This window comes from Oxyura jamaicensis, chromosome 7, assembly GCF_011077185.1.
Source record: "Oxyura jamaicensis isolate SHBP4307 breed ruddy duck chromosome 7, BPBGC_Ojam_1.0, whole genome shotgun sequence".
NCBI lineage: Eukaryota > Metazoa > Chordata > Aves > Anseriformes > Anatidae > Oxyura > Oxyura jamaicensis.
In genome coordinates this window covers 19,349,597-19,363,546 of record NC_048899.1, presented here as the reverse complement: position 1 = coordinate 19,363,546, position 13,950 = coordinate 19,349,597, and the positions used below count along the sequence as shown (strand labels likewise).

General features: G+C 39.5%; 1 protein-coding gene across 7 annotated transcripts in view; it reads right to left on the bottom strand.

The window, feature by feature from the left end:
* Positions 1-236: 236 nt before the first annotated feature.
* Positions 237-13,950, bottom strand: part of LRRFIP1 (LRR binding FLII interacting protein 1) — a 103,540-nt gene continuing 89,826 nt past the window's right edge. For 4 of the 7 annotated variants that reach the window (XM_035331718.1, XM_035331717.1, XM_035331721.1 and 1 more), the window contains 5 exons: positions 7,262-7,308; positions 6,241-6,358; positions 5,686-5,765; positions 4,916-5,020; positions 237-3,048 (listed from right to left, as the gene is read on the bottom strand). In XM_035331718.1, coding sequence (XP_035187609.1) covers positions 2,938-3,048; positions 4,916-5,020; positions 5,686-5,765; positions 6,241-6,358; positions 7,262-7,308 — 461 coding nt within the window. In that variant the 3' untranslated portion in view covers positions 237-2,937. Of the gene's footprint in view, positions 3,049-4,915; positions 5,021-5,685; positions 5,766-6,240; positions 6,359-7,261; positions 7,309-11,861 lie in introns of those variants that run through there. The other 3 variants (XM_035331716.1, XM_035331714.1, XM_035331715.1) reach the window with 3 other exon arrangements.

Sequence of the window (13,950 nt, the reverse complement as noted above, 5' to 3'; positions counted from 1 at the left end):
ACCCAGCTGTTATAAATGTTAATATTTCGGAGGTAGGTTTTGCAGCAGTGCCTCATACCACGCAGGCCCCTGCCTTTAGACAGTGAACAACTGGGAAGTGTGTTGCTCAGTTTTGTGTGTGCAATAGTGTATTAAGCAGCATGATGAGCCTGTTTTACCAGTATTGTCCAAAAAGCCTGTATTTTCCAAGGGAACTTTTACCAGTAACATTATGATAACAGACCACTCCATAAAAGTACCCGAAAAGTGACATTTTTATTGGCAAATTCTGCTGATGAATTTCCTAATCCACGCTCCCATCTCCTGGCAGATTTGTTTTCAAACAAACAAACCAACAAACATTTCGGGTAACATTCCATTGGCAAACAATAAAATTATTGAACATTTAAAAACAAAAACAAAAGGATAGCAGTTTTAAATACAATTTATAGGAAAGCTCATCCTGGTTCTCCCCGGAGCCGTTCCTCGCCAGGCTGCCACCGCTTGGCTCTGCTTCGAGTCAGCAGGCTGGGCACAGAGGCTCTCCTGTTTGGAGCTCAATTAAAAGGACTGGGGCATGTGCTATTATTACCATTCAAAGCCCTGTTGTTGTACATTCTTCACAGGAAAACATAAACCAGTTTCATTAAACCTACCGGTACTTCTTCCCTTATTCTAAAGCTAAGTCATACTGAAAGTTAGGGGGAAAAATGCGGCTTCCACATTCAGCTACTTCATCACACACAAATATTTCTACTAAGAGCATAACCAGGTTGAAATACACATCTGATTTGTCATGAGGTTAATGTTTATGGGGTGCAAGATGCAATCTACTTAATAAACACATCACTTCTTGATGAGCAAAGTATTACTTTCAGCCTTTTGGACCAACATTTTGTTGCTAGTTCGTTTCTCCTGAATTGTGCCAGGGAAGTTTTCACCACTACCACAACCAAAAAGATGACCGGTGGCAATCGCACTCCTCATCATCGGTTAGTATGATGTTGTATTTAGAATGTTTATTTGCATTCAGAAAAAATAAAAACTTAATTCATTTTTTAGGCCCCAGAGGCTTTGTACACCAGAAATTACATGAGTCAACCACAGAAAGTTGTAAATTGGTATCCACAGCGATTTTGAGGTATTACACAAGAAACATGGCTCTGCACCTGAATGTTCCCCTCAAAAAAAAAAAAAAGGAAAAAAAAAATCAAAGTCCTAGCTGGAGTTGAAGTTTAAGATTCCTTTAATCCCCACGTTCTACCCCACTTGATCAACAAAGACATACTTATTTCCCCAGGGGCACAAAAAACCTTCTTCCTCCTGGAACATTATTTTCAGTACTTCATTAATAAATTTCAGGGCCCACCCAGAAAAGGTGAAGAAGAAGGTGTTATTTTCTAGCCAAACCACAGAAACACATTCAGATACTGGTTTTGGTTTATGTAATTTGCGAAGGTGCTCTAAGAAGATGCCAGCAATCCCCTGATGTTGAAAATAGCAGCGGTTTATACTCCAACCTCTAGTCTGTGAGGAAGAGGCTAGGAAAAGATCTGGACCCAGAAAGTCCAAGTTAGGAAGAAATGGTCTCCTGGGGTCTGGATTTGGCTTAACAGAACCGTATCAACAGAAGGTTGCTCCTGTTTGCCAGGAATCTGCTCTATGCTGGGAGCAGATTGCGAAGGGATCAGTCACCTGCGTTACTTGTGAGCTTTCGGTTAGGGCTGAAAGGGACAGACTTCATCCTCAGGTAACTGCTGTTCTCCTTTGAGTAGTACATTCAGAATCATTTCCAATAAACAGAGCTGTAGTGCTAGTTGTGTATAACCAATTAAAATGTTGCAGGCAGTTTATTATTTTTTCATGAAAAGTGGAAAACCTTTACAGTAACTTCAGAAGGAAATAATTCGCTATTTCTGCATTTGTAGAAAAAACATATGCAGTTATATTTTCTAAAGTGCTTCTTTACTTATCAGTTACTTTTTTAAGATGAGACTTGCATTTGGTAGTGGCATAGTTTCCTAGCAGTTCATGGACCAGTAGACAGTTTCTGATGTAAAAAACCCAGTATGTATTTTGTTTAAGCAAGTGACACTTGATTTGACAAATGCACCGAAGTGATGTAAGTGCAAAGCCCACCATTTCTTAAAACATGGCCTTATGCTGGTTTATTAATGCAACTTTACATCCTTTAGAAGTATTTTACTTCAATTCAAAGAGCAGGGATTAAATAATACAAATAAGATTTGAAATCCAATGAAGCTATTGCCTATTTACCCTGAAATAAAATAGTCTTACGATTCAACTGGTGCAAAAATCCCTCCAAACACCTTTGTTTTATTGGCAAAGTCATTTAAGGTCACTTTTGCTTCCAAGACCATCTTCTTCCATGGTTTCCACTGAAGGAGTTTTGCTTTGTAATGGCTTGTGGTTCCACAGTGATTTGTAAATGAAAAAGCCTACTATGAATAACTCTACCGTAGTCACTAAATTACAGATATTGTCATGAGAAAGTCTAAAACTTAGTGTTGTTTTTTTTTTTAAAGTTTTCATCAAGACACAAAATTCCAGTCCAGCTAAATTTTTTTTTTTTTTTTTTTCTTTGAATGCCATTTTAAATGGCAATAAACGGCTGCTGTGCCTTCTGGATGGAGAACTTAACACGGCGCCCCAATGTGCTTCTTATGTGGTATATGGATACCGTATGCCAAGCGTACCCAAAGTAGTATGTAGAAGGGCCCCCGCAGGCACAGCCATTTGGATCAGCTACTCCTATGCAAATAGTGCAGTAGGTTTGAATCTGCGTAGAGAGAACCACGACTGGGTGGCACGTAGCAAGTGTTGCGGTTGTCTGATGTCAGAAGGCATGACGCAAAGCATCCCAGACAGCGAGAGACAGAAGCATCTGCAGTGTTGTTCTGATTCTGTCAAGTAGTCGTTTCCGTTGAAAGGCGTCAGTCATTGCTGTGACAATAAAGCACTCCGGTTGGCTTTCATCTTCTCCAAGCGTTTTACTAGATGGCCATTGCTGACCTCGAGCTCTTCAGTTTTATCCAGAGCGGAACGAAGCTAGAGGAAAGAAGCAGAAAAGAATGTAACTTTTGCACTGCTTTTTCTTTCCAAAAATAAAGCAAGGTTTGTAGATAACCCACTAACTGACAATACTGCTAGAGCTTCCTTACAAGATATGAAGCAGCTGAAAATTCCTACTAGCAGAGTTAACAGTGAATGCTATTAACTGCCTGTGCTGTTGTTTTGAAGGCCACACAGATATTTTCTAAGCACAGTGCCAAGAATCCAAGCTATTTACAGAATGTTGAACATATGGCTTGGACTTTGCCTTGGCTTCGGAGGCATGGATACTCAGAGATGTGTTGGGTCACAGACACCTGTCTCAGCGCCTGGCTTTTATGTTTCTTTTTCCCAGAATTACAGCCACTGCCTAGGTGCCTTTCTTTTCTGCAAAATCTATCAAGGGACAGGGGTAGGTAGAGGGAGGTGGACTGCAGACAGTCTGCAAAAGCCACCACTCTGATAAAGGTGCCAACGACTCCACAAAACAGGTTTTAAGGTTTGCCTTGATTTGTGACTTGACAGTAAGGAAGACTGACCGTGAGAAACAACAAGGATTATTTATTATATAGAAGGAAGGAGCATAAAGAGGTGTAGCAAAAGCATCCTGGTCTAGAGCCAGGAGAGAAAACAGCATTGCAGCGTTTGGTACCCTTCTAGCCTTGGGCAACCTGCTGCCCCCCAGGACAGTATCCTAAGGAGCAGACTAAAAACTGTTTAAGGTGGCTCATTTTTGACTGAAGCCATTGCACTTTGTGGAAGAGACTTCAAGACTCATTAGCCCAGGAGAAAGAAGCCTTTTACATAGCTACTAGGTACTCACCAGGAAGGAACAAGAATTCCAAGCTCTAATTTAAAGACCACTTAATCCAGAATATCTGAACAATCCTTAGATATTAAAATGAACCATCCCACCTCATCCAATTGGAACAGGGACCAGAATGTAGTATCCTTATCTCATCTCAAATGAATCTGATCACTATAAACACCACTCCCTGGTCAATGTTTCCTTGTGACTTCTGATGTTTATACAACAGATACTTATAATGTATATTTGTGAGTGCTGCCAGCTTTCTAAATGTTCAAGATGGGCAGCATCTGCCCCACTGTCTTAAGATGAGAGTTATCGTATCTGATAAGCAAGACAACAAGCAAGAAGGGTAAGTTCTGCAAAAGACCACTTATTATAGGCAGCACAGCAGGAGGAATTTAGTAACAGCAGAGAGAGCCATCCTGAAAAAAGACACCTCAGGAGGCAGGTGTGAAAGAAGCTGATAATATATATGTATATATATTTAAAGCTGGTTGCAGTAACTTTGAGAACATGAAGTTTGGTAAAAGAACTATGGTCAAAGTCACTCTGAACCACATCTCCTTAGAAGATCAGTGATTTCTAATTACAAACTTGGAGTTTATAACACCCAAAGTAAAGAGCTTCTGGGTGCAACAAGGACACCAAATAAGTAGGAATTCTTCAGCTTGATGAGTGGGGAACCAAGTGAACACTTCACAGTACAGTAACAAGCAAAGCTGAGCATCTGAAGGCTGCTTCCAGATTCAAATTGCACAAGAAGCACCTGAGTTTGCTCCAGAGAACCAACTCTGGTACAAAGTGAGGCATTACAGGTCAGTTCAGGAGCAAATGCTGAAGTGGCAGTGGGAGTCCACAGTTGTGACCGTTACTCCAGTTTGAGTGCTAGAAGTTTGGTTAAACACTTATACCAAATGACGAAAAAAAGAAAAAAAAAGTAGATGTTTATTCGAGACAAGTAGTTCTTGCTCTAAAACACACTGCAGAAACAAGTCTCCCCTTCTGCAGCACAGACTGACTGCTAGTTTATGACAGTTTACATTTACAGTGTACCTCTCGCTGTAGTTTGCGTTTCTCTGCTTTCAGTTCATCTTCTACTCTTTCAGCATTTTCAGCAGCAGTTTTGTATCGGGCTACCTGACCTTCCAATCGTATTACCTAAGGGAAAAGCAAATCTTTTGAATTAAACAACTGTACAAAAGGAGTTACTTTGAAGCTTTACTCTTAGAGTGAAGTTACAGTTAAGCAATACCCAGAGAGAGTTGCTAGATTTTAATTAATAGAAGGCAGGGGTATTTTGAAGAAAAATACATCAAAGCCTGGCCATGGTAAGTACCTCCAGACCTCTTATACGTAACCATATTTAATACACTTTCAGCAACAGAAAATAGAGCCCATTTACTAAGTATAGCTATTTATGTCAGCAAGAATATTGATGACATACTCTGGTCAAGAACAGTCACAATTGAGCAGTCTTCTACAAAATCCATGTATACTACTACATCATACACCAGGAGCCATGTAAAAAATGCAGTAGCTAGGCACAAGAAAGTATTCTGCAGAGTTCTTAAAATGCTTTAAGTAGACGTTTGTCTTTGAGAGTTTTTCATTTGGTGAAGATGAATAGTATATTCACTTTTCCCTATAGATCAATGCAAGCATTCTAGACTTCATGACTTGACTTCAACAGCCTTGATGCTGCAACAATCCTGCTTTTTATTTTAAGGGAAGTCACATTAACCAAGACTTCCTTTTTCATAGAATACAATACACTCTTTGCATTCTCACCAAGAGTAAACAAACAGAACAAACCAGGAACTTACATTCTGCTCCAATGCCGTTATCTCTTGCTCAGACTTTGCTAGTTTAAATTTGAGATCACTGATCTGTCTGTTGGCATCTCCTAAAAGAATTGCAGATTTATAAGAGATGTCAGAACAAATCTCGACAAGTCTGTCGTAAGATTTCCACGCTACATAAATCTACTCAGGGCAGCAGGACTGTAGCTCTCTGCCTTTGGTTTCCTTCTGCATCAGAGCTGGCAGCTAAACCCACTCAGTGCCTAGCAGGTAGGAGCTATCCCCAATCTCATCTGATCACTTTCTGGCCACTCTGAAAGCAGAATTAACCAGGTGTGACAGGGAACTTATGCCCAGCTCTCCTGGGTAACATATGGGAGATTTTCAGTTGTGCTCTTGTTCAAAGGATAATAATTCCCTCACCTCTAGCAGAGGTGCATGGCTGGCTCCCAGTTTGAAGCTCCCTTAGAACCGAAGGCTCATGTTTACATGTTTAGAGCTACGTGTTCATTGTACAGACACATTCTCTCATTCACATGCAGGACACAAAAGTTCTCTTAAAACCAAAATGCGGCTCACTTTGGAGGTCAATCATGTGCACATCTGTCCCATTTTCCAGAACTTCATCTTCTGGTTGTGCACTCTCCATCTTGCCATTCTTTTGCTTTTCTTCCAGTTGACCCTTTAATTTTTTAACCTGAAAGACACAAAATAGTTCTGAAAACAAGTATGGTAAAATTGTGGCTCAGGACTCAAATTCAATGAAGTGTTATGAAACTTTTAAAAAACTAAATTCCAAAAAATCTTTTGGTACAAAATTTCCTGGAAATTCTTTTGGCAAATAACACCATAGTTTAAGTATCACTACTTATGCATAAATTCAGGACCAAGAATAATAAGAGGAAGAATGTTTTATTAAAAAAGCCATAAAGGTTCTATTGGCACATTCATATAAAGCATTCTTAAAAACCCCAAACTGTGATGGATTGTGCAGGAAACCCCAAGGCCAAGGATACAGTCCATAAATGAAAGTACAGATCATCCTGCAGAGAAACTGATCAGCTAAAATGTTTTGAATAAGGATTATATCCGCTATATCGTGGTATCAGCAATAATTACTTTAATTGCTATTTACCCATCCCCTGCAATTCCTCTAGCATTCTTTCCAAATTGGTCACTACCCACAGATCCAGCTATTAGGAAGGCTAACTCTTGGAAGTAAAGTTTGCTTCTATCATTTCTGGATCATATATGTTTTTCCCTTGGCCTCACCTAATCCAAAGTATTTTTTCAGAAATAGTCACGAAGGAGATTTAGGTGGCTACAGACGGAAATCTGGAATACTCTGAGCGCCAAATGTGTCTGGTTAGCCACATGAAACAGGCCCCATGGGTCATCTATTTCATGCCCTGAGTTAATGCACAGGAGAAAAGACTCGGGGAAGCATAAAGCCCTCAGCAAGAACACAGCACACATCCTGAAAGACAATGGTGTATATGTTCTATAATCTGTATCAGGGGCATTTTGGTTTTCCGAATCTTTACTGTTTTTATCATACATTTATAGTTAATGCACAGCATCTCAGTTTATGTGAGATTACCTGGTCTAGTAAGGATTCCCGTTCATCAATGAGTTTCCTCAGCCTGTCTGAAAGAGAAAACTGGAAGTTCAGTGCTGATTTAAGTGAGCCACGCGTTTCAGAGCGTATCTGACACGACAACGAACCATTAAGGTTAGTGAAACTAATGATGAAAGTAGTTATGCACGTACCACAGGAAATGAGGCCACAGACAGGACTGGGAAGGGGCTGCAGCCAGGGGAGGTTATGTCATTCTCACAGAGCATGCTTGTCACGGCAGTAGCAGCACCCAGCTGCATGCAAAGAGGCTAATCTTCTACGTTAGGTTAGCATGCAAGAACTCTAGGGTCAAACACAACTGCAACACAAAATCTCACAGATCTTTACAATTCAACATCATAAAAATACAGTAAACACCTGTAATCACAGCACATTCTCAACACTTAAAATCCCCAGATCTTTTACTAAACAGCATGACAATGACATTGTGTTATCTCCAGCATTATGACCATGACATTATTTTTATTTCAAACACAGCAGTCTGGTAAAACATTTTCTCTTTTATCCTTCAGAGTAAATCCTCTCATTCAAACATCAAGAAGGCAATGGGCAATCCGGACTAACTGTTGTGGCGTTAGACTTGAACCTGCAAGTGCTACAGATCAGCACACAGATGTGTGGGGCGTTGATTAATAAAGTACACAGTACAGAATGAGACAACTGGCAAAAAGAAATTGAGACAAGTAACCAAAACCCTTGTTTCTTCTTTCCTATTAATGCAAAATGTGAAAGCATTTTAGCAAGAACTGTATGCAACAAATCTTTACTCACAATTTTTCAGATCACTAAAATAACTTTACCTCATTCATTAACAACCTTAGTTTGTTCAGTTACCTCAACAGAAGTACACTGGAACATAGCCTTCAAATGTGTTTATTAGAAGGGGGTATATTGACCTCAGACAGGTCTTACTCCACAGCTTTGACACGTGTGTTTACTGTGGTTTTATTTGGTTTACCTCCCTTGCCAGCAAGCAGTAACTGCTCAGAACCAAGCCAGGGGCTGTGCAGAGCTCAACTCCACATCTAAGGTCTTGCCTGTTAGTTATTAAATTGTTAAAATCCAAAGATCACTCATAGGAAAAAAAGTCTTTTGTAAACTCAAGGAAAGCAATTTATAGGTCACAGACAGAAGAATGCTGGGCTTTTACCAGGTAAACTCACTGGATTTTCATGTTGACAGACAAATATTTTTGAAAGGCTTTGAAAATCATTTTAAAATACAACATGCTGTTATCCTCGTTCATTGTTAAATCCCTAACAGGTCAAAGTCTTGCGGTTCACCCTTTTTTTTTTCTTGTTAACACATTAAATGAAGAGAATAAACAGTCCGTATCAACCAAGCCATGGGGAAAACTGAAGTTTTCAAATGAAACCCCATCTATTTGGCAGATGGGAGCAGTCCATTACCTAGTAATTCGTGGCAAGTCATTTCTCTCCTGTGTATCGAAGTTCCCACGTACCAGCAGTCATTCTAGAGCATGGAATAAAACCTTTACCTTGGCTTCTGATGCAGTACTCAAATACAGACCGTAAAGTGACATCCCAGTTCAGCAGTTCTACGCCTTCATTTTGAACCTATCTTTTTTATTAACTATTTCTAACATGCCCAGCACTGTTACACCTGAGCATTGATGTGGGAGGAAAACACATTCATGTTTTTGTAAACTAATAAGAGAAAAATATCCTTTAAAAGAATAAAACAGTTTCATATACTTATATGGGAAGCTGAAGACAGAAATTCTGTAAAAAAAAATGAAGGGGGAAAAATGAAGTCCAATGAAGAAAGCAAGGAGGGCAAACAGTAAAAGGAAAGTCATAGATATTCAGGATGAAGATAGAATTGGGTGTTGCAGGTCAGCAGAGATCAAGAAATTAAGTTACATAGGATTAGGAAAGAGAAAAAGGACTGGTGCAGAAGCAAATCTCTAGGCCACTATAAAGCTAGCCCAAACTCGCAGACTCCAAAGGGGCCAAACAATCCACCTCAATCCTAAAAGGAAGTTAGTCATGCACACAGTTGAAATACTTTTAGTACCACAGCCACTGTTGTGGGGTGAAATATGTCCGCCTAATAAAAGGACACCTCCACTGCCCAGTAAGGAAGCATATCATCTTCCCCCAGCCTCTTTCCCTGCAAAACGAGTGTTAGCATTTTGGGGTGAACCTTCAAATTGGGTCTCACCATCACTTCTCTCTTCTCTCGTGATGTGCATCTGTACCACACTAGGACAAGATGACATGCTGGCAGCAGGATTTACAAGATCACAGAAAATATTAGTTTGCTAAAATTGCTGCTTATGTAGAAAAGCTTTCTGCATGTGTAGATAAAGATCTTTAGCTTCACGTATCCTACAACCACACACCAATACATAAAACTTACTTCAGCTTTAATAGATCTTTTCATAAAGCTTTATATTTGCTTTTAAATGACATTTTTTCCAGCAAATCAAGGATCTGAAGGCTTCTAGAGCTATGTATGGAAAAGAGCAATGTCCTGAATTAGCACGTGAAGCAGCTAATTACAACTCCCACATAAAACAGCCATTATCCATATTTCAAATACAAAATATTACACGAATGAATACTCTGAAGTTCATCTCAGTGAGATTTAACGTTGGTAAGATGATTTCCAACCTACTCAGTGCACCAGTTCATGGCTTACATACACAAAAGAGCTTAACAGAGCACTGCCCCAGGAGCTGGGGACAATGCCATTCACCCAGGGAAGTGAACTAGACAGACAGGGTGGTGGCAGCTGTGGCTATCAGTGTCTTCTGCTATTGTGCATGCCAGTTTAAGGCACGTGAGCACTCTCATTACTTGGGTAATGCAGTTGACTCGAAGTATTGCTAACTACGGTGCTGCTTCAGTGGCAAAATTGACCTAACATCCCCTAATAACCCACAGACACTTGATGTGTCTTCCTATTTTGAGGGAATTGTGGCATGGGAAGCTGGTATTTTAAACTTTAATGGTTTGCATGGTCCAACAAATAATTAATGTCGATGCAACTGGAAAGGATAATGTGTCTGTGGAGCGTGGGAAGGCAAGCAGTGAGGGCTGTGTCCCAGGGAAACACACCAACAACTCGAGGGAGCTGGAGGAAGCCAACAGAAGGTGTGACAATATTGCTTCTCTGGATCCATCAACTTATCTTGGGTCATTAAAAAAAAAAAAAAGTGCCCCTGTGTTCACTGCAGTACTCCATGAGCTGGCTGCCTCTGCTCAAGACAAAATGGGTAACATTGCAGAATCAGATTCCTGGTTTTAGTTCATCTCATGATTTCTTGGTTTCATTGTTGTAAACTCCCTTAAAAGTTTGAATGTTATTTTGCTGTCTTTGAAAGTCTATTGCAGGGAAAACATGAAAAATGGTTTTCAATTACGTAACTTTACAAGGCTTTACATTAACTTTACATTTGATTTCCTCCTGAGACACTGTCCCCTCCCCCTCTCTCTAATGCAATATATTTTGTCCAAAGCTAACTCGCATATAATATTTGATTTATACTCCAAACACATCATCTTGCAGTTCCTTTTTTCTCTAACATTATTACCAGAGAGACCTCCCCCTCTTCCATGATGTGCATATATTGAAGAAGAAACTGCAGAGCTAAGGAACACCAGGACCACCTCCTTCTCCGTGGTATTTGTCCAATTCCAGAAGTCAGGAACCGGCTGCCAACACTGGCACCAAGCAGCTAACATTCAAGGGAGGACTTATAGTACATAAGCTGTTCATCGCCTGCCCATGTTCTTCTTCCTACTGTAGTTTCACTGAGATTTGGCAAGTTACTGTGGGATAAAAGCAAGCACACAGACAGTTAAGACTAGAGTTGTCATTGTTTCTTTCTGTGACTTGCCTTTAAAAAAGGACTTTTCTTATGCTTTTTTTTTTCTTCCTTGAACTGGAAAAAAATAGTTAAAAATAGGTCACCATTACCTGCCCTTCAACCATCTAGAAGCACTCCTGTTGTGTTTCTAACTCCTGAAAAATATTGGAAATGCTGGCACATGCCTAATTTAACTGAAAGTTGACCGTATATCCATCCACAAGTTTAGGTGACGCCTGGCAAGAGCATTTAGTTATATATTTAACTGTACTTAACATTTAAATATAAATACCTTTAAATACTTTCAACATTAAACCATGTATCACAGTTGAACGTGGCAAGGGAAAAATCTTCATTTAAACACTACTACATGGCAAGGAGAGATGTTTTAAAGGTTTGTGACTTTTTAAGATTAGCATTAGTGTAAATCCTTAATAAAAACAACTGCTAATACTTACAGAACCCATACTGAAGCTGTTTTAAGTTGGAAAGAAGTCATATGAAAGGAGTTAAAGGTTTATAGTTCTGTCACAGGTGTGCTGCTATGGGTGCCATCGCATTCACTGACCTCAAACCCCAAGGCTGCCTGTTCCTAACGGGACAGCTCTACTATCTATGCAGCACAATGCAATACATTTAAGAAAGCTGTAGAAATGGTGTTTGTGAAATGATTCGGATTTAAAAAAATATTTATGCAGGTTTATAAACAGTGCTCTGGACAGGCAATTTAAAGTAGAAAATATGTTTATTTCAATTATATACAGCTCAGTACATTTTGATATACATCTTGAAATTTTGCAGTCTGTTTGCAATCCATCAACTTTGTAACATCAACACAGACAGAACCTTCTACAGCCCCCCTCCCGACTGATCAGTTTGCATTCCCTTTGGATGTTCACTGCTTAACACCACTTATGCAAAACATGCTGTTCCTCCCAAGCACTATAAAAGATGCACGAAATATAGCAGTGAGTCGAAATGCCTAATTCAAGCCAACAATTCAAAGTACTCCAGCTTTTCAAAAAGGCTCGGGGGCTAGTATAGAAAACAACAACAGTCTTTGGTCTAACACCCAGTAAGGACTAAGACATCCAAAGTTATTTTCTCTCCAGAAAAAGAGGAGGAAATAATTTTTCAGAGAAAAAAACATTCTTTCAGTAAAATGTTTTGGAATATATATATATATATATATATATAATGCAGTAAGGAATGCGATTTTAAACAAAAACCTTCTTGGAAAAATAGGTATTTAGTAATATTCATAGCTAGACAGTACTGGATAGCAAACCTAAGCACACGTTACAGTGTGTACTGATACGTGCTCAGGAAAAAACCATGTGAGACATGGTGTAAAAGGCCTATTGTGGTGCAAAGTGCCTAGATGACGTAAACATGTATATATTTGTTCCTTTTAGCAACCTGCATGCTGTACTTCCTTCAAAATGTGTATTGTTCCTCTGAAGTGTTTAGACTAGGCGGATTCACAGTGATTGATACTTTGGAATACGTCCGTACTGGAAAGATACAAAAAGTGGAATGACATCATCTTGTTCCACAGCAACAAAGAATTGGTTCCTAGGCTTTAATCATTCAGCAACAAGTTTCAACATTAGATCTCAGTGTTGCTGACCTACTGAGTTCCTTCATGACAAGGCGTTAACATACTGTCGATCTAATGCACATGGAAGTACATTCAGATAACCTATCATTATAGTAAGCTAGAAAGTAGGAATTTCATATAAAAGTTCCTCAGTAGCAGTTATCCACACTAAAAGTACTTTAATTGCAAGATAGACTACATAGCTCATTTGTGAAGCTTGCTCTTTTGGTAACATTTAACCTGAGACACAGCAAAACCAAACCCATGCATGATTTTTTGTGGCTAGGTACGTCAGTGAATAACTTAAGAGTTGCATCATTACCACGTATATGACCTGGCAGTGTATTATGATGAGAGTTACCTCTAAGGAAAAAAAAACACACCTTAAGAGTATTCCTAAGGCCTGATTTGTTGTGCAAAGTGCATGCTTCTGTACTGAGACTGATCAAATGGCATGTATCTCATGTAGCCTGAGATTTTTAACTTAGGATATTGTACACTCATCTCTAGATTTACCCTTAGCCCTTCTACCACCTTGCAAATCCTCTTTGCTTTCCTCCCTGTTACTGTAAGCACTTTCCAAATCCTGTTCTGAAACATCTGGTATTTTTTCCACTTCATTAGAATCTGATCCTTTACTTTCACCTTCCAACACATCAGCCTTCTCATCAGTTTTCAGCGATGATGCTTCCCCTTGCAAGTGCCCTGCTTCTCCAGACTCATCTCCTTTCTTATGCTGTAAGCTGTCATCTTCAGTCAAGGGGACTTCGGTTTCTGTTTCACCTGTTCTTTTTCCACCTTCACTTGCTTGAACAGTTTTTTTGACCACACCATTTGCTCCATCATCCTCTCCATTCTGTGTATCAGCTTTCTCTCCATCAGATTTTTCATCAGTTTCGAGTACCTGTTTTGATTCTTCATCAAAGTCAAATGCGTCACCATCATCTTCTAGTCCTTCCTCTGCTTGAGCCTCCAAGCTAACTCGCTCACTAATATTTTCATCCATCTCAGCTTTCTGTGCAAGACAATTATTTGCATCATCCTCAGGAGCAAATACATCACCATGGGGCTTTGTGAGCTCTAACTGTTTCTCATCTTCTTTAAATATTTCTTTATCAGCTTGGTTTTCACTAGTTCCACTAAGATCTACAGTTAACTCCTCTTTAGATTCACTTTCCTCTTGCTTCACTACAGTTTGTGCTTCACTTTCCTCTT